Source organism: Chlamydotis macqueenii, chromosome 8 (assembly GCF_036417535.1).
Source record: "Chlamydotis macqueenii isolate bChlMac1 chromosome 8, bChlMac1.mat, whole genome shotgun sequence".
In the NCBI taxonomy this organism is placed as follows: Eukaryota; Metazoa; Chordata; class Aves; order Otidiformes; family Otididae; genus Chlamydotis; species Chlamydotis macqueenii.
Window position 1 is genome coordinate 5,460,250 of NC_141563.1, and position 25,077 is coordinate 5,485,326.

General features: G+C 42.1%; 1 protein-coding gene across 2 annotated transcripts in view; it reads right to left on the reverse strand.

The window, feature by feature from the left end:
• VAV3 (vav guanine nucleotide exchange factor 3) overlaps positions 1–25,077 on the reverse strand; it is a 166,654-nt gene that overhangs the window by 83,644 nt on the left and 57,933 nt on the right. For both annotated transcript variants that reach the window (XM_086753708.1, XM_086753707.1), the window contains exons 4-15: positions 24,397–24,462; positions 21,883–21,991; positions 16,776–16,868; positions 16,603–16,671; positions 13,184–13,287; positions 11,048–11,147; positions 9,644–9,739; positions 8,205–8,273; positions 6,380–6,466; positions 5,843–5,928; positions 5,336–5,468; positions 4,875–4,984 (exon numbers count right to left, since the gene is read on the reverse strand). In XM_086753708.1, coding sequence (XP_086609834.1) covers positions 4,875–4,984; positions 5,336–5,468; positions 5,843–5,928; positions 6,380–6,466; positions 8,205–8,273; positions 9,644–9,739; positions 11,048–11,147; positions 13,184–13,287; positions 16,603–16,671; positions 16,776–16,868; positions 21,883–21,991; positions 24,397–24,462 — 1,122 coding nt within the window. The remainder of the gene's footprint in view (positions 1–4,874; positions 4,985–5,335; positions 5,469–5,842; positions 5,929–6,379; positions 6,467–8,204; positions 8,274–9,643; positions 9,740–11,047; positions 11,148–13,183; positions 13,288–16,602; positions 16,672–16,775; positions 16,869–21,882; positions 21,992–24,396; positions 24,463–25,077) is intronic.

A 25,077-nucleotide genomic window follows, 5' to 3' on the forward strand; every position in this document is an offset into this window, starting at 1 on the left:
CTGTAGTAATAATCAGAATATTTTCTTTCAGCATTATTTCATCAAGAGATGAGAGAATAAGAGAATGAAACTCGTCACAGCAATGACGAGAAAAGCAGTTGTGACGTAAGGAGAAATTAAGGCTGATAATTAGTCGGACAAGTAGTTCCAAAGAACTGTAACTGAGGTATATACATGCGCACAATGGAGAAGGACAACTTCAACTTTCAGGGAGTTTTTTCTTTTAATATAGAATGGTTAGCATAAATTCCTTGACACGTACATTAAGCAATTATCTTTTAATACAAGCATTTTTAACATTAGAAAAGCATCTGTGAGAGCTTTCTAGGGAAAAAAAAATAACAATGAATGCTCCTACCTTTTAGCAGGAGCTGAATAACATAAAAGTATCGCGTATTTTACGTAATCGGTAGGTAAATGTGAAACGTTATACATTTGTTCTGATTGTTGTGGCTGTTTTTCATACAGGTGAAAAGAGCTTAGATGGGATATGCCACTAGAAAATCTAACAAAGTTGTGTCTCACACTTGCATCAGTTTTTGAGGTTTTTAATGGCCGAGTTACAGCAAATAAACCACGCACTTTATCACACTGCTGGCAAGCTTTCACTTACTACGTGATGTCTCTAATTTGGCCGAGTAATCTGGTGCAGTGATTCGGCTGTATTCTGTTAATGTTATCTTGGATGTGGAATGACATTGCATTTAAGCCAATGCTATCTGACACGCTAGATGAAATTTGAACATTCCATGCCTAGCACAGCGAAGTCTTTGTACTGCTGTTTTTTACAAGGTGCCTCCTTGCCCACACAGCCGTAGGCGCATCCATCACTACGAGCAGAATTCCAAGAGCAAATAGCAACGGCTCGAATTAACCACTCTCGCTGTTACTCACATCAGCGAGGGGACAGGCGCAGCAAGAGAGAACTCAGACTTTTGTGATACAATGGCTTCTGTGAGAACATCCTCCACTGGTCTCTGCCTGCTAGCTTTATGAAAACCTCTCAAATCCGTCAGATTTGAGTCCAACCAATGTTTCAGCTTCAAGAGCTTGCCTGCACTGTCCCAGTGTCCTACTTGATTTTACTGTCATCTAGAAAATCCAGCCCTGCCAAATAACCAGCAATTTTCAAGGCTGTACACAATAAATGTTAAAAAAAAAAAAAAATATTTAAAAAGGAGGAGAGAGGGGCAGGGAAGGAGAGGTGGTGACCCAGTCTCAACTGTGGAGATTACTGTGAATGGGTCAATAGCATCAAACTCAGAGCAGGCATGCATTGCTGCTGAAGATACAGCGTACAAACAGGCTTCATCAAGAACCCTCATGAAATTCTTAGGAAAAATAATAATTGAGGTGTTTTGCTATTAAATGTTTTCTAAACAAAGCAATAGTCTCAGGAAAACTGCAAATACCTACTGTGGCAACAGAAGTGCCATGTGAATACAACCAATTTGCTCAAGTTTCTGATGACCAGTAACCCATCACCCCCAACCTCCCTCACAACAAACAACTGGCCATATACCACAGGACCACCGCAGCTGGCCAAGAGGCAGAATGTTTTCACAGGTTTGTGAAACTAGTTTTCTCACAGAAACGTACCAGTCTTTTCTGTTACCAGAAAAGTAACACTCTGGAAATGGCACTGGGATCTCATTCTGCCTTCCTCTAAAGGTTTTCCACATCAAGTGTGCCTAATGTACTCCTGCCCTCCAAGCCCAAACCAAGCCCAGCCAGCAAAGCAGCGCTCTCCTCTGGTTCATACTTAGAATCATAGAATCAAAGAATGTTTAGGGTGGGAAGGGACCTTCAAAGCCCACCCAGTCCAACCCCCCTGCCAGGAGCAGGGACATCTCCAACCACATCAGGTTGCTCACAGCCCCGGCCAACCTGGCCTGGAATGTTTCCAGGGATGGGGCATCCACCACCTCTCTGGGCAACCTGGGACACTGCTCCACCACCCTCAGCGTAAAAAATATTTTCCTAATATCCAGTCTAAATCTACCTCCCTCTGTTTTAAAAATACTACACCTCATCCTGTCACACCAGGCCCTGCTGAAGAGTCTCTCCCCATCTTTCCTGCAGCCCCCTTTAGGCACTGGGAGGCTGCTCTAAGGTCTCCCCGGAGCCTCCTCTTCTCCAGGCTGAACAGCCCCAGCTCTCTCAGCCTGGCCTCATAAGAGAGGTGCTCCAGCCCTTTTATCATCTTCATGCTAACTATCATTACTTCATCGCTAACATAAGCCGCCCACATCTGGAGACCAATTCTCACCTCAGCGACACCAGCATCCCACCAGCAGGTGCCTTTCCAGCAGTGTAACTGTCATCACTGCTGTTCAGACACTGGTATAAACACCTAAACTCCTAAAAAAACAAAAATAAAAAATTACAGCCTAGCTAACATAGTTATGCCAGTAAAACTGTTCTAGTGGCAACAAGGTTAATGCTTAATTTAAAAATAATATGAGAGATGCTAATTTGCTCTCTTGTTATGCTGTTAGATTACCGCTGGCACAGACCCGCCTCCATGCAGAACGCTATCCCAAAGGCAACAGAACGGCATTGAAATTTCTGTCTGGACCTCAGCAAACAACATCACTTCTGACAATCAAAAAATAACATAATTCACCCTTTCAACTGTGCTCCTTTTGCAATCTTAGTAAAGTTTTTCAGTAACAAGAAGTATTTTGCCATAGCAGCAGCAATTGTAATGGCGTATGATAAATAACAGCGTCGTTTCAGTCGCGGCTGCTTTTCAGAGCAGAACCACGCCAGAACAGGTAACGTACACAGCAGGCACCGAGACCTCTGGAAACAACAAATCAAACCAGCCAACCGCTCAAACCACGCGGCTCGGTTTATTCCCAAACACAAACTCCTGGGCCTCAGCACGCGTTAGAGTGTCGTTATCGCGACACGCGCCAAGGGGTGCTCTGGGAGAGCTGCTGAGGGAAATACGCTACGAAGTCAAACCCACATAATGGAGTCGAGGGAAAGGGATAAAAACTCCAGAGAGCATAAAAAGCACCTCATTGTTTTCAATGCTAGTGGTTATAAACGTAAGTGAGCAAAAGCACTGCCCAACGCAGAGTGCTGCTGTGTTGTGCTGCACCTCAGCCCTGACCTGCAGCACCCCTTCTGCTCCCCTCGCCGTGCCTCCACACTGCGGCCTTGAATCGCACGGGAACAGGTTCAACTGGAGGTGTGGGTTTCCGAACTGGACAAACACTCATGCAAGAGAAGGCTGACACCATGGCACTTATTTTCAAGGACCAACTCCACCTGCCCAAGATGAAAGAGCAGCACATTCACATGGCAACCCTTCTGGGCCCCTCTGCTCTGCTCGCATCGGGAAGCAGCAGCAGTAAGCCATCGTTCGCAAAGGCATGCTGACGAACAGCTCGTGAGTTCTGGCTGGGGCCGAACACCACGTAAGGACACGCAGCTGCACTCACTCACCACACACACGGCGGGGGCTGTCCTGCACGGATCCATAAAAATGTTTGGGAAGACTGAGAATACTCTCCTGGGAAAAACACAGCGCTCTCACTGCTCTCCTCAGGGCCTTGGCTGACTGTTGGTTTGGTTGGTTGGGTTTTTGTGCGCTGGGCCAGGATGGCTGAGGAGTCATCAACAGTTGCAACACTAAAGCTGATAAATCTGAGTTCCCCATGCTTTTCGTACACATTTTATCCATGTTTAAGTAAACATCAATAATGGCATTACAGGAAGTGCAGCACAGGGACAGAAAGAGGCAAAGCACTCAGCTTTCTGCACACATACAAATAAACACCCCTCTCCGTCCCCCGCTATTCCACCCAGAAATCTGTGCCGAAACACGTCTTTTTTGTCTTCAATAAGAATCCACAAGATGGGAACCCCAGTCGGCAGGCTTCATAACATCTGTCCAGCCACGGCTCTGCTCCCTTATCTTCTCATTTAAGTCGTCAGCACTCATCATACTAAGGTTTTTTAAAAATATATATATATAGCTTATGAATAAGTTTCACTCCTATCAGCTCCTTTATTTCCAAATCCACATACCTTTACGATCACATCCAAACAATCTTTATTAATGCTGTCTCCCTGTTTTCACTGGAAGTAGCATACTCTCACTCACACTTTTTTTTTTTTTTTAGCACAAAGCAAGCATTGCCCTGTCATCCAATTCCCTTCTTCAGGTTTTAAATTTAATCAGAATACCTGGGGTGTCAATAATCATGTTTGTCTTTCTGACAAGAATCAGAAATGGAATTAAAGCTCATGCTGCATAACAGTAATGTAATCTGCAGTGCTGCATCTGAGGAACTTACTTTTCAAGGAGTCTAAAGCAATCTCCTCTTTTAGTTGCACACATATAAAGGAAATCAGCCTTTTGAAACGAAATTTAATAATCCAAGCAACTTGGTGTAAATACTCAACAATAAATTAGTTAAAAGCCACTAGGAAAGATGCCAGGATTCCCTCTCAAATCATCAGCATCACCTCTCAAAAATATATTTCAATTAATCAAAATAAAAATGGGAGGGGAAAAAAGTCACTATTACGGTAGATATTTCTTGCTAAAATAATTAATATTTCCCCCTGGTTGCTTAAGATAGTATTACTAAAAGAGTCTTAGCAGCAAAGTTGGAGAGTAAGATATAGCCTAGAGTGCCCTCTGTCTTCTCCAAGAGCAGTTTCAGGGAAATACTTCGTTCATGAAGATGTCAGTCAGTTGTTTCTCAGACAGTCAAGTCAAAATAGATAACTAGGCTGTATTAAAAAAAAAAAAATCTAAACATGAAAATCTACAAATCTAAACAGTGCAGCGTAATGTAAGTGATATCCTTACAGTGGTGATGAACATGATTCTACCTCAATAAAAATATACTTACAGAGCCATCTGAAATTGTTCAAGCCATTTTTTCTTCAGGTCTTTAGTTTTGCAATAAACTTCCAAACCGTTTTGACCTTGGATATGAATGAGGTAGAAGCCATAAGACCACTGCATAGAAAGATCGGCAATACAAAGGTCATCGGTTATGGAAAAAAGAAAAAGAAAAAAAAATTTTAAAAAAAAGAAAGAAAAAAGCAAGCAGCATTTATATCTTCCTTAATTCCCTGATTTGGGGAACAGCAGGACCACATTAGTGTTTTCACTTAGGAATGACTTACTCAAACATTTTAATTACATCAAAATAAACAAAGCTGTAATCCCTAAATATTCACTTCAGCTTACATCTTACATTTAAAACATAAAACTTAGATAATACATGTATGTACACCCTGAACTGCAAAATGTTTCAAATTGCTGCTAAAAATATACATTTTACGTGAATTAGCAACAAATATTTACCTTCTTATTTTCTTTATCAGTAGTGGGGTTATTTGTAATTTTGTATTTCTGAAGATCTATTATTTCTTTCATTTCATAATTATCACCTCTCCGCTTGCAAACAATCACAGCTAGATCAAACAAGAAGATATGCCTATAAAAACAGAATATAAAGATGGTTAAAAACGCTCCAGAAATCCAACACTCGACGTCTTATTTGACACACCTTTGCCTGTGGCGCTTAAAATTTTGAAGGGGAACAACTAAACTACAGATTAACAAAACAAAAAACACCGGACGTACTTCTGCTAGAGACTTACTACTTGCAAGGGACCTAGGTGATCTTAGACGATAACGTAACAGCTAATCTATCTTGAATCATCGTGCAAATTCACCTGGTAGAAGGTGGAGAGGCTCTGAGTGCACAGTGTACCGGGAAGTGCTCTCAAGAATTACCGAGCTGCCCTCAAATCTAAAAAGCGGGTTAGCGTACAGTAACTATTTTAACACCACAAGTCGTGCCATCACCTGTCTTGCCTCGCACGTTTGTCTAACGTAGTTATCCTTATCTCCCCGTCACCCTGAGGTCTTCCATACTGCAAGAGGGAATGGTTCTGAAACAGAAGGAACACACGGTTCAACACAGCAGAAGTGTCAAGTCAACCACACGGTCAAGTGCTAGACCACTCGCTCCTTTTACCCAAAAACGGACTTTTCAGGCCTGAAAACAACATTTTTTCCTCACTACCATCTAAACTAAATACAATAAAGAATCTGTCTGTTCAATTTTTGTCTTCAAATGGGAAAATTTTTCCATTACACAAACACCTGAGTCACTGTACAAACACAAACCTTTAACTATGCAAATATATTTAACTGCAGGCCCCCAAGATAGCACTTTCTGTACTTAAATATTTGTATCATTCTAGACCAAGCAAAGCACACTTATAATTAAACATCACCAAGAGTACTATAACCTCATATGAAAGGAAGAAAAAAATACATCTATCAATATATTTGATCAAAAGTTATTTAAAAACTGTGTAAATGAAAAATACCACGTACCAAATTCTCTATTGATAGTTGAAACTGTCTAATTTCACGGAGTGTTTCGTTATCTCTCTTCACTTCATTGACATACTGAGCCAAGTCCTAGAGCATCAACAGAGAAAGGGAGATAAACTTCTCCGTAATAGACCACTTTGATGCGTTATTTAGAGACCAGCAGCGAGCAGAGTGGTAACTGGTACATCAGGGATGCTGAGGGGAGCAGCTGGAAAAGGCATTCTGATCCCTGCTTTTACAGCACCCCTTCGACAGGGGCACAACTTTGGAGAGCGGGAGAAAGACACATCTTCTTCCTAAGATGTTTTTAATCAGAATCTAAGAATAGCTGCAATCATTATGCCAGCTTCCCAAATGAATCTGCGCAGGATGCGCTCACATCAGTCTTAAAAGAGCCAGTGCAGAAATTGAATAACCTCTTTTCCTGCTGCTGTAACAAATCTGACAGCATAATCCTTCCTAGGATTTTCTCTCTTGGGGGGCAGTAGCGCTTTGCCAGCAGTTTTTCCGAAGACATTTTATTTTGAGCAGACACACCAGAAGCAAAATACTGATGCTGCACAGTTCCTTCTGCTCCAGCGGCAGGGAATACTGTAAGAGGATACAGTAAATCAGGAGGGAAACAATGCTGCAACCTTGGGGAGAGATGCTTATACCTGGGGTTTTTTGTGGGTTAGGGGTTTGTGGGGTTTTTAAATTTTTTTTAATCGGCTGGTTACATCCTGCCAGCCAGCAAATAACTGTCACAGCCACTCTGGCAAGAGATTTCTGAATTGGTCTTTATTTTCTGTTCAACAGCCACCAAAAACAATGAAGCAAGGCAGAAAATGGGAAAGAAAAAGTGGGAGGTGGGGAGGAATAAAAACCAGGGTTATTTTCCTCGCCAACTAGCAGCAGCCAGGATGCATGGGCTGCCACTGACAGAAGCAACACTGTGCCATCCCATCTCAGGCATCTCTCCCTGCGTGCACCGCACAAAGCCAGATGACAACAAAAGAGGAGCCAAAAATCTCGTCTGTGAGCTGGTCCGAATTCCAGGCATTCAAGGCAGACAGTCACATAACATGAGAGCGCCGTGTGACCCAAAACTAACTCAGTCTGACCTCAGCATCTTCTGTGGACCACACAAATTACAACAGATGTGACCTACGCTGTGTTGGCTTCTGTCCCCCTTTCCTCTCCACAAAGGATAGAAAAAATTATGATTACAGCACTGAATGTCACAATTCAAGCTGTGAAGCCAACTGAGGCAGAGCTGTGCTTCGTTTCCGAAGTTATGCAGAGGAACACCTAATACATTACCTTCTACATAATGCAGTACAGCCATGCTCTGAAGTATTTGTTTGTACCACTTGCAGGTGAACGTACAGTGACAGATACTCTACCTCCAGCAAGACACTACTGCTTCAAAGGCAAAGCCACAGAGATCGTATTAAGATGACAGAAAAAAGAAGGCTTGGAAAGAAAGAACTGTCTTCATCTCACTGGGAAACTACTGGCCTTGATTAGAACCGACTTACGGTGGCAGAAATACTCCTAAAGGTTGGAAGTGAGACCAACATCACTGAAACACCTGTTTTTCATCTCATTACATGACAGCTCGTTTATGCAGAAGTAAGCTGAAACAAGGCCGTTCCATTCCATAAATCCAGCAAACTACTGACCTGTCTCCCAGGCTCGAGCAAAGCCTTCAACGACGTACTTACCCTGGCACGCTCGCAGAGCTCACAGTGACCCGTGAAGACACGTTTGACCTCCAGGAAATATAGTTCTGAGTTCTAACTGCCAGCAAAGACATAAACACTTCATTGCTGTGATCGCTTACCTTCATTGCATCAAGTGCCAGCTTCAGATTTGCCTTCTCCATGGGATCAGCGGTGTGCTTTACCAGCTCCTGTGGGCAGAGCAGCAAAACTTTTCACCCTTCATCTGTCAGATTGTAAATTGAAGTTGTCATTGCTCATCTGCATCCTTATCCCCCTGATCCCCAAAAAAGCCAAAACCACACTCCAGAGCACGTGCTTCTCTGCAGAGGGACTTAGGCTGGCGGTAAAACCTCCGCTCAGCCACGCCACTGCTTAAACGAAGTCATGGTCTCATTATGCCCAAGATAAAGCTGACTCAGAAGACACATTTAAATCAAATGTAGATGTTTAAAGAATTTTTTTAGCCACTTCACATATGGAAAATAAAGGAGCTTTTTTGGTTTTTATGAAGGGAAAAAGTAACCTCTTGGGGAAATAGGTTATTTCTTCTTTACAACTTGAGAAGAGAGTTATACATTTCAGCTAACATAACTTGCTAAAATCCTAGGAAATTAAGGAAATAAACAAGTATTTATAGTTCACATTAAAATTCTAACAGTTTACTGAATTTTTTCTGCTGAAGTTTATAAAATATTTCTTTCTTGTACAACATACACTATGGCGTCTCACATTAGAGCATAGCGACATACTGTGTATCATCTTTTCATAATATACAGGTTGATTACAAAATCATGACTTGGATCTTGTAAGGTTTTTTTAGAAGTAGCTTTGATTTTTCCAGTTTTCCATGGATCAAAACATTGATGACTCATTTATAGAAATATTTCCAAAAAATTAAATTACAGAATGTATGTTGCTCTGCAGAGCCAAAATTTTGCTTCACATACAAGTAGCAGATCTTTTTAAAAGAACATTTTACAAGCATCAGCAGGGCTGACAGTCTAATGCAGTAATATATTTCTTTGCAGCTGAACTAATGAGTCTTCTGGCACAGCTATCAAATTAAATTTATAAGACTCTCCACCCTTATTACAGAGCTAACTGCAAGAGCTAACGCTTTGTGGGTTATAACAAGAGGCATTTCAAAATAAATTCGGCTTTATTGTAATTTATGACAGCAAAGAGGCATCTTAAAAATACGCTTTAAGTACGGTCCAGCCTCCTCTTTTGGAGGGCAACGTTCACATTTCCAAGAGCTGTGATTCCAGTTCGGTACTGCTGACCATCTTACGCCTCCCGAGAATGGAAGGTTCAGATACTGAGGAAACAATTGTGGTTTATTCTTTTTTCCCCAGATACGCTTCAGCTCTGAGGAATGATCTCTGTAAGAAAACCTGCATGTGACTGGATCTTATTTAGGATCAAATTGGTCTCAGATCTATGGAAATGTCAATCACCTCTCTTTGATAAAGGCCTTTAGCTCTCCTTCTTTCAATCCACTGATGATAAACAATCATAGTTTTGTTGTCAGCCCTCTTGAGTTTAAAAAATAAAATACCTGAAGCAGTAGGTGATATTTCAGCACTCTCTGCATAGGAACCACCAAAAGATCCCGCAAAGTAAACTTCCCGTTATTGGCCCTCTTGGAACATTCCTAGTTCAAAGCAGAAGAATAAGACAACAGTGTCAGAAAAAAAATATTCAAGTGATATATATGAAAATTCAGTGATATATGGGCCAAGCAACTACAGTAAGCTTGAGATAAAGAATATCAACAAAATGAATGGAAAGTTGATATGGCAATAATAGCGAAGCAAAAAAAGACAAAAGAAAAAAAAGAAGACACTTGTTCTTCAGTATTTCAACAGCATGAGAGAGAGTAGAATAAACATCCCAATGGCAACAGAAATTAGGTGTTCTATTGAACTAAAGAAAAAAAAAATACATTGCCTACAAGCACAGCAAAGGCAGCAAATACTACACCTGTCTTCAAAAAAATCAAAAGATAATCTTGGAAACTACATGCCAGTCAGCCTCACTTCAGCCTCTGCAAAAATTATGGAGCACGTGCTCTTGGAAGCAATTTCCACAGGTAGATCAATGCTTGACCTACTGGACTGCTTTCGTCGATGAAATGGCTAGATCTGTGAATGCGGGAGGAGAGTCCACCTTGACTTTTCCAAGGCTTTCAATTATCTCCCACAGCATCCTAACACCCTAGTCGGGGTGTTATGCTCCAGATGAATGAACTACTAGCTGTACATAAAACTGATCATGGGGCTCAGAAAGAGCAGTGACTAATGTTTCCTATGCTACCTGAGGGACAGTGACAAGTAGAGCTCCTCAGGCGTCTGTCCAGGGACCCCTCTCCCATTTAATATCTTTAGCAGTGGTCTGCAGGAAATGACAGAGGGCACTCACAGCAAGTCTGCGAACGACACCAGGCTGGAGGTGCAGGTGACACTCTTCAGGGCACGTCCAGCAGGAACCTCATGAGGGCAGAAGGATGAAGGTGAAGTCCTTCACCTGGCATGCACTAACTAGGGATGCACTATCCCTGAGGGCTGAGCAGCTGGGGAGCAGTTCTGCTGGGAAGGACCCAGGGGCCACGGCAGACAGCAAGCCCTGAGAGGCCGTGGGACCAGGGCTTGTTCAGCATTCTTGGCTGACATGTCACGATAAACAGAAGGGTATCACTGATGACCTCTTCCCCAAAAAACCCTAATCCTACCAATGTCAGTGGCAAAACTGCACTCATTTCAGTGCCAGGATGTGTAGCACACAGCTCACATTCATTTCGTCAGAGGCTCCAAAAAAATGAAAAGGAAGAGAACACATTCATGTATCAGTCCAGCCAATTTTGCATCATACAGTTTTTGTCCGAGATGAAAGCAAGGCATATTCACAGAAACACATGGTTTATATATATATATATGTATACATGCTAAAAAAACACTGATACCTCTAGCTTCAGTTTAACATCTTCTTTTGTCTTAGAGATGTTGTCTAAGCACGATATTGCTATCTCCACTTGACTGCAGTACTGTCCATAAATGACCAATCTAAATCAAAGCAAGAGATAAAGGACAAAAGGATCATTTGCTTATTTAAGAACAATCCTTGATCATTTTTCACACAGACATTGGTAACCATCCTCCTTTCAGGAGGAGCAGTGCCTAAATACGCAAGGCTGGGATTAGCCACAGACTTCAACGGGCAGCATGAACACCAGGGAGAACAATGAGGAGAAGACAATTTTGAGCTACCTTCAAAATGCTTCAGATCATTGCAATTCCCTTTAATATTCACACATACATGTGCTGATAAATACAGAACTCATTAAAACCCAGCAAAACTGCTGTCTAACGGAACACCTACAACACCGTAGATTTCCCAGGCCATAATGAATAAATTCTGTAACGCAGCCTTAACAGGATTCATTACAGCTGTCCTTTGAAGAACTTGCAGGTCACCCACACTGACCCACCTGCAGCAGTTTCTACCTGGTTATGTGCTGGGAGCGCTCTGATGAAAACAACAGCGTATGCACGCTGGAGAAATGTGCCGTAGTTGTCAAGGGCAGCGATGCTTCCTGAAGGAGCCTGGTGTTACGACGGGAGTTTCTCGCCCCTGTTTGGGCTGCTGCTTTCTGCCAGCCCCAACGCAGAGCGCGCTGTTTCCTTTCACCTTTTCATATATTTCTCGAGTTGATTATTTCCCTGTGCTTCAAATCCCTTTTCTGGAGGTTCTCATGAGCTTTCCATTGGGGTCGCCTAAATTTCTTTTTCTCTTGCCTGATCTTTACCTTTTTTTTTTCTTTAATTCTTTTTCTCACAATTAAAGTGACAGTACTGATTTGACACTTACCACTGCTGATTACTTTTAATCACTACATGGTTAAGACACTGACTCTACCTCCATCTGTTTCCTTGCTGTATAATATAACTTAAGGTTTCTTCTCAGTCTCCTTTGTTCCCCTTTTAGTACACATCTCAGAACTACTTTTGAAAGATAAGCGTTTTCCAGAACAACTTCTGGTCCCCTAATTCCATCCTAGAGCAGCAGAAAGTCTAACAGCCTGGAAAATAACTGTGTGCTGCTCCAAGAGCACAGCTGAGACGGAGGGTCTCTGAAGGCAAGGCGGTTTACGGGCAGCCTGGGACCCTCTCCTCCCTCAGAAAACAACTCTCCTGTCTAACATTTTCCCAGATGCTGCCGCCCAGTTTCTCACAACTGTTATTACTGCAGCAGTCCTCCTTCTCCATCACCCTCAAGCAAGTCCAGTTAGCTCCCAGAGGTCTTTCCGGCTGCGGTCCCAGAAGGAACTCATTTTTAACCACAACCAAAGGGTTACTTCAGGGTAGGTCAGCACTGCAGCCCACAGTGCAAGGCTTTTTCAGTTAAGTACCACGGGCATATGAGTTCATCTATACAGCCCAACAGCTGTTCAGTGCTGGCAGAAAAAAAAACAATCTGAAAAGCCGGGTAGAAAAATTGGCAATTAGCCTCCAGGGCATGGCACGCTGCCGCAGCTGTCCTGTTCCCAGCCTGGCCGGTTTTCCCAGTTTGAAGGCAGAGCATGTTTCTTTGCTATCACTCCTCTGAGTGCAGGGTAGAGCAAGACTTGAGTCTCTTCTCTCCTCTGTTTTGCGCCCGCTTTCTCTGCTTTCAAGTTATGATCTCTCCTGTTCTCTTTAACCTGGAACAGCCTCAATATGAACCCTTGCCTTATTTTGCCCCTTCTTCCTCTTTTATGATGTTTTAGCTGTTAAACAATACAGGTACATGTTATAAAATGCCTGGGATTATTTGCATGAAAAAATGCTGTGCAAAATAAGCTATTTAAGTGCTGTCCAAAATATGAATGTTACCTGTCTATGTAACAATACTGCCAGAACTGGGGTAAGAAGAGGGAGGGCTCGTACAGCAATAGGTTATGTTTTGACTTCCAGGCTCAAAACACCAAATATTAGCTTAATAAGTACACTGACATTGAATTGAATCCTGTTTCAGAAATATTACTCAAACAGAAACACGACGAATACTTCACTGAATTGAGCACAGATTCTCACAATTAGTAAGAGTGTGTAAATCTTACCTTTCCTTGTAGTTAATAAAAATTTGATATAGGTTCTGATCATTTCTGTTAACAATGGAATCATTGATGTCCTGTGTTAGATTCCTGTGAATTTTCACCAAATCCTTAAAAACAGTAACAAGGTTTTTAAAAACAGAACAACAACTTAAAGCTTCAAATATAAAACACTTTATTTCATGTTAGATCCATTAATTTCAATAAGCTGGAAAACAGATCATTTGAGAGTAGAACCTAATTTCAAGGTTTGCCACACGTTCCATACAATGCGACAAGAAGCGCGACCTATTACAGACTAATTTATTCTGCCTCGGAACGTACGCTGCTAAATCACCTTCATTTTGTAATGATAATTCTAAAATTAAGCAAGTCAAGTAAATGCTTTAGTGACAAGATAAAGTAATGATTCATGTCCCTGAGCTGTGAAAAATTAGTTTTGTACATTACATTGGTCAATTAGTGATGTTCTAGTGCTAAGTTAACTGCAATCATAATGAGTTTCCCAATATATCAGACAACTAATGGCTGAGAGAAAGGCAAGAATACTGTAGAAAGATTTGCTCCCTGAGTGCAATAACAACTCACCTTGCTTGTTCACTATTATGCAAAAATCTGTGAGCAGCTACAGGAGATTACACCAGCCTTAATACTGAATGGATACTGTTAGAGGATTCACAAGAAATTAAGTCAAACAGGTTCAAAAGTTTTGCAATCAGCATAATTGAGTGTAAGTGGTGTACAAACCTCTGCAATGAACATAGAGGGCTGTTTAAAAAAAAAAAAAAAGCTATTGAAGATGGTGTGATGCAGTAAATGATATACTGCAAAAATAACACGCAATACAGAGTTAGGAACTAAGTGAAAACGTTTCACTTCACACTGATGAAAACTAAGAGTACACACAAGGTCAAGCGTCATACCACAGGTGAGGGAGCAAAAACTCCACACAGACCAAATTCAGTTGCCGGTAATCGTTCGGGCACATCCCCCAGAATCTTAAGTTGAGCGACAGAGATGTTATTACAGAAATCCTTCCCGATTAATATATACAGGAGCACGTTTTCTCAGGAGCGTACAGGGACTCCACTAAGCAACACCCCTGAAAATCAGCTCCCTGAAAAACAGCCCAATGATGTAAAGGGGACAAAACGTCTTTTTGAGCTTCTATCCCCAATTTAAAGCTTTAAATTGAACTGACGTTAACATCATTACAAGTTAATGAAAGTTCCAGCACTTCAGGATCTGTTACATACACTTCCATCCCTCTTTCTCTCTGTACATCCATATACACACCTCAGTATAAACACATGCACAGTTGTACCTACAAATCTATACGTGTATGCACACACACACACACAGACATGTACATACAAATGCACATATACATACACAGAGGTGTATGGACACAGAAACACACACAAATACAGAGCCACACAGACATTTTATTTCACAGAACTTTCAAATCTGAGCCCTAGCGAAAGGCACTCTCTTTAGACTGATAAGCAGTTTGGGGTGGTTGGGTTTTTTAATTAAAACTAAAATATAGTTTGACATCAGCAGATTATTTTGTCCAGCAAGCACCTTTCAGAGTCTATACAAAGAATGAATACAGCATCACCCTAAAGCACCAATCCTGCACCACACCCCTTTCCAGAGGCAAATCCGTCCTTTTCTGAGACGACGGCACTTGCTCCCCACATCCCAGTTCGCTGCAGAGCTCTGTGCAACATCTATTTTTAGTTTAAAACAAGCTTCCACTGCCCTCCAGCCTTCCTGCTGAGGAACTGCCGCAGAGACAAGGTCTGAGCGGACACGGCGGTTGCGAGTATTTTTGGCTTAGGCAAGCCCTACTGTTATTTAGCGGTTTTGGATGCCTACGAAACGTGACTGGAGTCAGAAATAAGCAGCAGCTTGTAACAGCAGAACACTGAATGCCGATAATAAAAACCAAAGTAAAACAACCTCAATGTAACCGTTTACTACATGTCTTCCCAGTTTCAAATAAACAGGTTTTGTTGGTTTTACTCCTCTTCTCTGACCCCCTCACATCTCCTTAAGGAGCAGCGAGTAGGCTGACCTCGCAGTCTGTGCTTACAGCGTGTAAGCCCCTTTACACCCTGGCGCAGTGCTTCACGTCGGGTGGCTTTAGGTCTTCCAACGCCCGTAAGTCAACGTGCCCGGGCACAGGGAGCCTCGGGAAAGGGGTTTATGGTAACGTAGGTAGGGCACGTCAGGGCCTTATTTGCAACGAACAAGAAACATCAATGTGGGACAGAATATGAACTTGTTTTCAAAAGCAAAGGCGTCTCTACAGGCAGCTGATATACTGCCACAGATATCAGTAACCTACTTGACTTTGAAGTATTTTGGACTAATATTCAAAGAGAAGGAAATTACAGCAATTGAGATTCAGGGGGAAAACCTGAATAGCGAGGCAAACACGGCAAGGTGTCAGCTATCATCACCAGTGTATAATGCCACCATTCAGCTTCTGTCAGGACAGTGCTGGAACAGCAACTAACACATTCTTACAGACCACGTCCCCACAGAATACAAAAATCCCAAATGCCTCCTCCCAGAGCCCTGAGAGTCTGCCGGACATGCCAGAGATTGACCAAAACAGAGGTGATCTTTTACGGGCGATAAGGGTTTGATGTGGCCTGTGGGCCACACTCTGGGGACCTTTTCTTTACAGCATGCCTCATAAAGCAACATTACTTTCATTAGTCTGAGTTGAGAGGGGCTTCAGACCATGTCTGATGTCTTCCTTTACAGTCAGATAAAGTAAGACATCTGCTGAATATTTATATCAACTAAAATTATACAAAAATTGTCACACTTTTATGATTGGGCCAAAAATAAATGGACAAAGTAATAATCACAGCAACCTTTCAGATTTCAGTCAAATAAAGACATCTCCCATATACTTCACGGGGGATTTCCTTATCCTTTCCCGCACCAGATTCTGAATCCAAACCTGTGAGTTATCTTAACTTTAAAATGTCTTCAATGATGACAGAGCCAGGGGAGAGAGAAGGATTTGCAGAGTAGCTAGAGAAATCCTAATGAAAGCACCACTCAGCACACAGCGGCAGGCGACTGAACAGGCAAGAACTATGTACCACCACTAAAATGCCAGCACATATTAGAAGATAACCCATCTTCTATAAGTGGGTCAACGATGCTCTGGTTTATAACCACTCACTATCTGACATGATAATACTATTTCTCTTATCCTATTCCCTCAAGCAGGAAAAAAAAAAAAATAAATAGTGTGCAAGTCCTTTTTTATTAACTACCCTAACATCTACATAAATGCATTGCGCACCATATTTCAAATAATCCTTTTGTATAGTAACATGCAACACAAATATAACCAGCGATGAGCCTTGTATCTGTTCATGAAATATGCAATTACTTACAGGAATGTTGATGAAAACAGTATCAAACTCTGATGCTGACAGAAACCTCTTCAATGGCACCATGAAAAACTGCAAGGAAAAAAAATGTGTGTGTATATATATCGACTATACCATTATATTTTCTAGACTGCTAAAAAAATAAGTCAGTAACAATTCTATAAGTAGTATCTTACTTTCTCTATTGATTCCAGAGTTTCAGTGTATTTCTCTTCAGTTTGCTTTATTTCAGCAAGACAACAGCTTCTTATATCATTTTCAGTGTATTTCTGCAATTACAATGGAGTCAGGTTTAAGTCATGAACAGGCACCTAATGGATAACAAATGTATTTATTTGTTTAGAATTAAGCAATTAGGGTAACTGCTTCCTGAAATTTTCCAAGTACTGCAGCCTCCAAGGATGACAGCAATAACCAAGAATATTTTAATGTTCAATTAGCTGATGACCTGGAGTTGTATAAAAATTCAGCAACAAAGGAATATTGTGAAGAGTTAACATTCAGACATAAAATGCTGAACTCTCTGCACGTACTTTGGAAGCTGAAATACAAGGTCACATTTAATTCACATCCAGACTGAGAAATCTTATTTAAAATACTGAGCAGTTAATAATTCCATTAATCTTAATTGGACTACACCATGCAAGTAACTTTGCATTGCCATAAATATTGGATTCTGTCTAATCCCTGCACTTATTTACAGGTTTTTCCCTTCTAGTTCTCAAGGGGAGCTTTCTCTTCAGACACAGTATGAGCATGCCCTCGAATCAGGAAGCGTGGTGACCTCTAAATTCAGATCTTGCATACGTATGCGTGTGTCTTCAGTGACACTCCGGGATTTTTCCAAGTAAACCGCCAGACTTACAGGAAATGGAAGTAATCATCAGCACAGGACTCTGTACAAATAGTTTACAAGCACTCTTACTAAGGATCAGAATTACAGCTTAAATAACTTGCAAATCCGATTTCAAACAAAAGAGTAAATACCTGGAAGAAGGCACGGAAGCATTCGTGTCAAGCAAGACTTAAAGCATCTGGAGGCACACAGGTCAGCTCAGAGGCCTGACACAGCAACTGGATAGGCTCTCACAATTTAAAAGCAATAATTGATCCAAACTATTCTTTCCAAAAACAACAACGAGCAGCGGCTTAGTAAGCAATAATCCCAGCTCCTATGAGATTGCCTGGCCACTGCTGAAGAGTGGGAAGTGTATGCCGACCACGTAAACTAGAGGTCAAGTTGCAAATCATACAGGCACGCAAAGCTTCGTCGCCACTGGCACTTCTGTTTGCTGTCTTGACCTGTCTTCTTTACCCTTCACTCTCCCCGTCTTCGTGTGACTCTACAAGCAGCTCCTGCAACTGGAACATGGCTTCTCTACCGCTCTCATCTACCAGGTGCTGCGTTATCTCAGAAATTACTCTTTAAAACCCAACTGAGTTATTAATTTTCCCGTAACAAACATTAGAGTGCCATCCTTATCAGCTGCAGACAGAAGTCCCCATTTGCAGAAATACAGTCTCTCATTATCAGTAGGAACGTACTTCGTGAGCACCATACGATGATCAGCCTCATCTCAACATCTATTATTTACTCCCAAATTCTTCGGCAGGAGGAAGCAGGCACTCTCACAGTTAACCACAGTTGATTAATCTCAAGAAAGTATTAGAATTTGACATAATTCAGGCTTTTAGTTATACTTCACCTTCACATTTGTGCGTTCGATACTGTTCAAGTTGCTTGCAGTACTTAAACCAATACAGAAGCTGTTGTACCCAACAGGAGTTTATATCCACTTGCAAAAAGTGAAGGTTTGCTGTTCACCAACTCTCATGTGAACAATGCAGACAAAATCCTGGGATTCAGCTTAAAACAATTAGCTTCAGTTTTGTGCTTACCTAACCCAAACAGATCATTCACACCGGCACTTTTTGGCAGAAATTAACATTTTCCTTTTCTATCTGCACCACAAACTTCTAGAATTTGAGCGCAATAAACAAAAGGACAGAAGAAATAAGAAATAGCGTCCAAGTATCAGTACAAGGGAGAAAAATTGCCTTTGAGGGTCGGCTTCTGCTAGAGAAAATTTAGTAGAGCAGTTCACTTCACAAGATAACGACAACATATCAAGAACGTGGGAGCCACAAAGCAATTTCGGCTGCTATTGGAGACTCTGAGAAGTATTGGGTTTTCCTAAAAATATACTTGAAGATTGTCCCGTGATAGTCTTTTATATGCAAGGAATTCTCACGTAGGATTCAAATGAAAGAACTGCACAAAATCGTCACATTAGCATGCAGTGTATTTATAAACCTGAGGGGAAAATTATCACAAACCAGCAATAATTACCACATTCCAGAAAGCTTGTCACAGCAAAACGGTTGTTATGTCTCCATTCATTACATGTGAAAAAAATATTCTGCTGTATTGTGCTTTCAATTTTCATTTACTTTCTATAAGAAGCAAATACAAGTCTGTTCAAGCTGAAGAATCTAGGCTAAGACGCAACTAAAATGAGAACGCGAAAGGTCTGATTGCTATATTAATCATTTCCTAGAAACACACATATGCACGAGCGACATTTGCAACAGGAAAGAATCAGAGAAAGTTGACACACTACCAACTGCCAGAGATTACCAACTGTTAGAGTTGAAGAAAAAAAAAAAATAAAAAAAAGAAAAAAGCCACCCACACTCATTATGTGAAACCCAGACCCTAATGCATGTTTCAGTACAAAATAAAAAGTCAAAACAGGATCACAGCAAAGATTTCCTGTGATTCAAACACTTCTCTAAAACATCCTGCCTGCAAGCAAATGTGACTTCATTAGATATGAAATAGTGGTTTCTTCAACTCAATTTTTTATTTGGCTTCCACTGAATAACCTAAACTTCAGGAGGTATGCAAAATTAAGCAGGATTAGATGCCCCATCCCTGGAAACATTCCAGGCCAGGCTGGCCGGAGCTCTGAGCAACCTGATCTGGTTGGAGATGTCCCTGCTCCTGGCAGGGGGGTTGGGCTGGGTGGGCTTTGAAGGTCCCGTCCCACCCAAACCCTTCTGTGATTCTGTGATTTTGTATTAACAGAAAAACAGGCTTGAGAACAATATGGTTAAACTCAGAACAACAGAGATTAAAACAAGGCAGTAATCTTCCCAAAGACAAGTTAGTGATAACTTTGAGGAATCGCAAGAGAAGCAGAGAACACAAAACTTGTATTGAAAAGATACGCAAGGAAATAAAAAATCTTTAGATTTCTTCATGTAACTATACTATTAAAAAAGCAATTTGGAAAAGGAGAAGCAAGTTTCCAACTTAAGACAACAAGTCTTAAGCATAATGTTGCTTCAGGTCAATACAGAGGAAGAAAAGAAAATATGTCATGGCCACAGGCTAACATTGTCCAGATCAGAAAGCACTTCCCTGAGCAAGGGCAGACACGTACATCAGGGTTTCCCCCAAGCAGCGAGTAAACTTTATTGCCTACATTTAGATTTGTTCCAAGACAGTTTTGAAAACTGACCATGGTACTTTTATACCACAAAGTGAATAAACTACTTATCCCATTCTCCTGAAGATCAACTTAATGATCAACAAAACCCTACATGATTGAATAAGCAGGAATTTCATTGGCATGAAACAATTATCAGCTGTACTTGTGTCGTAGTTAGCCCCGATCAGGACCAGACTGCGCAGTCTCTCTCTCGCTCCCCCAACCCTCCGAGAGAACTGGGAGAGATGATATAAGAAAAAAATGCTCGAGGTTTGAGATAAGGACAGGGAGAAATCCTTAAAGTTACCGTCACGGGCAAAACAGACTCGCCTTGGGGAAAACTATTCATTTATTACTACAGATAGCAGGAGAATGAGACAGAGAACAAGATAACCTCCCCCCACCCCTCCCTCTTCCCAAGCTTAACATTATCTCTACCTCCTTCCCTCCCGAGCGGCACGGGGGGGAAAAGGGAATGGGGGTTGCGGTCAGTTCATCACGCGTTGTTTTACGCCGCTGTGTCATCATCGGGGGAAGAACTCCTCACATTCCTCCCCTGCTCCAGCGTGGGGTCCCTCCCATGGGCCACAGTCCTTCGGGAAACTGCTCCGGCGTGGGTCATCTCTTCCACGGGTGCAGTCCCTCCAGAACGGCTGCCCCAGCGGGCCCTCCACGGGCCACAGCCTCCTTCAGGCACCCGCCTGCCCCGGCGTGGGGTCCTCCATGGGCTGCAGGGGGATCTCTGCCCCTCCGTGGATCTCCATGGGCTGCAGGGGGATCTCTGCTCCTCCGTGGATCTCCATGGGCTGCAGGGAGATCTCTGCTCCTCTGTGGACCTCCATGGGCTGCAGGGGGACAACCTGCTCCACCATGGTCGTCACCACGAGTTGCAGAGGAATCCTGGCCAGGAGCCGCATTACTGCTCCCCCTCCTTCTTCACTGACCTTGGCGTCTGCAGCCGTTCCTCACAACAGGGTGGTAGATGTCTCTCAGGATCTTTTTTTTACAGCTTATTCACTTCTCATCTCCTCTCCACTTCTCTCAGCCGGGCCGGGCCGAGTCGGGCCCAGTCACCGCCCAGCGGGAGGCCAGAGGGTGAGGGGTGCAAGGCCCACAAGGCTCGTGCCTGCCCCCCTCTCTGCCCCCTGCTCAGCTGCTTCACATCTTCTTTTTTTTTTTCCTGTTTTCCCCTTCTTAAATACGTTATCGCAGAGGTGTTATCACGGGACATTCTGCTACCAGTCGGCTCGGCCTTGGCCAGCAGCGGGTCCGCCCTAGGCCCGGCCGAGTCCACTGAACAAAGGGGAGCGACTTCTGGCAGTTTCCTACAGAAGCTGCCACCTTAGGCCCCCCCTCACTAACAAAACCAGAACAGCTTGTTAGAGTAGCTGTCCAAATGATGGCTGAAACAACAGCGTTTCACAACATTATAACTTAATTTTTGAAGCAGGACACTTTGAAGTAATCTGTTAATTTAACTGCTCTTAAAATAGTTGGTAAATCTTACTATTCATAACTGGCAATCTTAACTTAATCAGTAATTCTTGCATTTTGTTTAAAAACTGCATTTTTTTCAAAACAGGACCATAGTTAGGGTTCAACCCTGTACCAAAACAGAACTGCAAAGCCTTGCGCAGGAGATAATGCTCTGCACCTGACATCTCTGGGTGCAATTGAGCATGAGTGAAATTCCAGTGAAACTAGCTATAAAAAGGTAATTTCACAAGTATTAACTTTCAAAAATATAACTACTGTTGTTCAAAAGATAGCTAGGAATTGGAAAACATACAGGTTGCTGTGCTGCCTCATCTTTCATTAGGTCTTCATAAACCTCCCCACCTTCGTCTTCTCCATAGACGCAATCGTACAAGTCCTCATCTTCATCAACACCAGTTTCACTGAAAGGAAAAGGAGAAGACAATTCAAAAAGAGAAAACAAACAAAAAAAAAAGCCGTGCAGCACAGGCAAATTACCATCAGCTCTGCAAGGGACCACGCCTCATCGGAAAAGATTTCTACAGTAAAAAAACAGATTGATTAACAGAACCATATAATGAAAAGAACTCATCAAGGGAACTTAAGTCCATCAATTTTCTTTCCTCAATACATTTAAAATATGATTGTATGAAATCAACACAACGCTGAAGACTGCATGAATTTAGAAGCACACAGGAACTAAACCCAGCACCCACAGCAACTTATCAGGACAGTTTTGTCTCCAGGTCCTGTCCAGCTGCTCTCTTCTCTTTGACCCTCTTCCCACCACATCCAGTGAAGAGGAGCTGCCTCTCCTTACCGCCCAGCATTCCACTGCACTGGGATGCGAGACACTGGTACGGGTATCCTTCCCGCTGAAATCAAGGATCATCTGCGGTAAAACACACTAAAGATCACCAAGCCAGAAGCTGAGAGTCTGTACCTCCACACCATAAGCCAGCATCTCGATCACCTCGTGGCAACCTTCAGCTACCCAGAAATGAAAAAAAAGCAACCTTTCAAACTGAAAATCAGACAGTTCAACAAAACAGAGCATGGGCAAGAAGCGTCTCCCTACTCCTCAGACTGCAGAAACACCTCAGCATACAGTCAATGCTCAACTCTACCGTCAGCTCACGCAGCTTCATTACAGTCAGTCCTGCTGCAGGTTCGCCTACTTTGCCCTGGGACCATATCAAACCCATAATATCTCTTTCACTCACGTTTCTTAGGGTATGTCTACAAAACAACTCTAAAAGATACTGAAAGTAGTCTTCAAGAGAAGACAGGAATTGCTCACATCCCTTTCTTTCCCAGCAGATGCCAAGAGCTAGGCAGCTCGGGTGCTCCAGCTCAGTCTGACGTTCCAGCCTGCCAAGCGACGCGGGCGTGCGAGCATTTCACGTGAATAACACCGGCTGCGGCAGACGCAGCACAGACACACTCCACCTCTGCAAAGGGAACAAAAGCTGGCAAAATGGCAGAGGAAGGATAAAAACATTTAACTGCTACAGTTCTTTCTGACAGAAAGCCTTACAGTCATTCTGAATTCCTTAGACACCATTTAAACTCAGGGACAATTAGATTAATGTTAGTCAAATACACTTACTAATTAAGACAAACTAAAAAACGTGGCCCATTTGCATTAGTCACTGGCACTTTTGTTTCTTATGAAGAGAGTACTTCTTTAATTGCTTCCTCCACAATTGAGACAGCATGTAACTACCAAATTTCAGTGAATAATATTCGTAATTTGATGCAAAAGAAGAGCTACAAATCTCATTTTCTTTGGTATGATAACTTTTTTTAATGAAAGGCTGCCTCTCAGTACTGAATTTGTACACCTATCTAAGACCTGACAGAAATATTATTTTCTAATCGTGCTAATGCAACCACATCCCAGAGATGAGGACACCACCTCTAGCCCACTTGGTTCTCAGAAGAGAACCAGAGGAGTTTTGCAGGGAAGATGACTAAGTCGAGCAACGCCAACCATGGTGAGGTTTCCCTTCTTCATACGCAGTGAAGACACAAATCCACAGTGTGAGCAAGCAGCTGCTTCACCACATCTCAGCAAGCGACGTACAAGGCGGCCAGAGCCAAGATAAACGCAGATGGGCACTCACCAGATGGTGAACTTTGAGCCTTGGATCAGTGAGTTCTGATCCTAGCTCTTGTCCAACATGATTCCTAATCGATCTTGAGAGATCCTAGCCGTAAGATACAAGAGTAGTTCTTCCCGATAATTTTTATGCCTAGATCTATTTATCTCACCTGCCCGTAAAATAAAGCCGCAGTCTACCACTCAACACGATACAGAATGTCCATGTCTGTCTTACTTGCACCTCAAAGCCCATGTGAAAATTGGCAATAACTAAGAATCCTGCAAGCACTTACCCAGAGAGGTAAATGCGCTCATATGAAGAATTCCCTTGACTTTAGGGAAATGACTCGCTTGAATTATGACCCAAACATGCATTTTCTTTGCAAGTTCAAGACAATTTCCATGAATCTGTTACAACTAACACTGTAATTCTATGAAAGCGTTCTCATAGTACAGACAGATCATTCTAAAACTAGTTCATGATTTACTTTGCTACCAGCACTCGCTATGAAACATGCTTACTTACGTATATAAAAGTATTACAACCATTCAAATAAGCTTTCATAATTAATGCTTCCTGGTCAGCATAATGGCTAACAAAATCTTTTCAAATCAAAGAAATATCCCGTTCTCACTAAAACTACGTGTTCTATGACATCTTACAAATAATAGCATGCAGCTGAAAGCCAAAATCTTTAATTGAACTAAAGATTTACAACATACTCTATTAAATCAGGAAGACCCTTGTAGATATCTTCATCATCAACACTCTCTTCTGTAGGGAAGGGCCTACGGAAAAAAAAAAGCATGAGTTACAGACAGCACTGGTCTAGCCTCACAGGGGGGTTTTGTTTGGTTTCTAGGATTTTCACACAGATTATTGTCCATTAATGCGTTTGCATGTTCCCCTTTCTCTAGCGAACAGTATACGTGTACTGAGACTTCTAGATATGAACTGATATTTACTATAATAAAAACCCTACAGGATGAGGCTGTTCTAAATCATCACTAACATACATCATTGTCAGTTTTTCAACAGAGAATACTAACTACTCCTTTTAGCACGGGACATGGATTACAGAACTGCCCAGGGAGTTGATGTTTTAACACCATCCATTCATACATGATAAGACTGCGGAATCAAACCATTCAAAAAGATGGAGACCATCAAAGCATGAAGTTTTTCCACCTTCTCTCACAGGTCACAGCTATAGTTTATGAGGTTAGGCTCAGCTGGGGTTTTTGGTTTCTTTTTGAAAATGAGTATCTCACAAACTTTGTGGGTTTGCCAATTTTCAGAAGGGAGAAAGAAGAGAAAATCCATTTGTCTTCACAGAGATCAGCACTGCAGCAGCCTGACTTACAATCCATGTGTCACGCTTATCTCACAGGTTCTGTAGTACT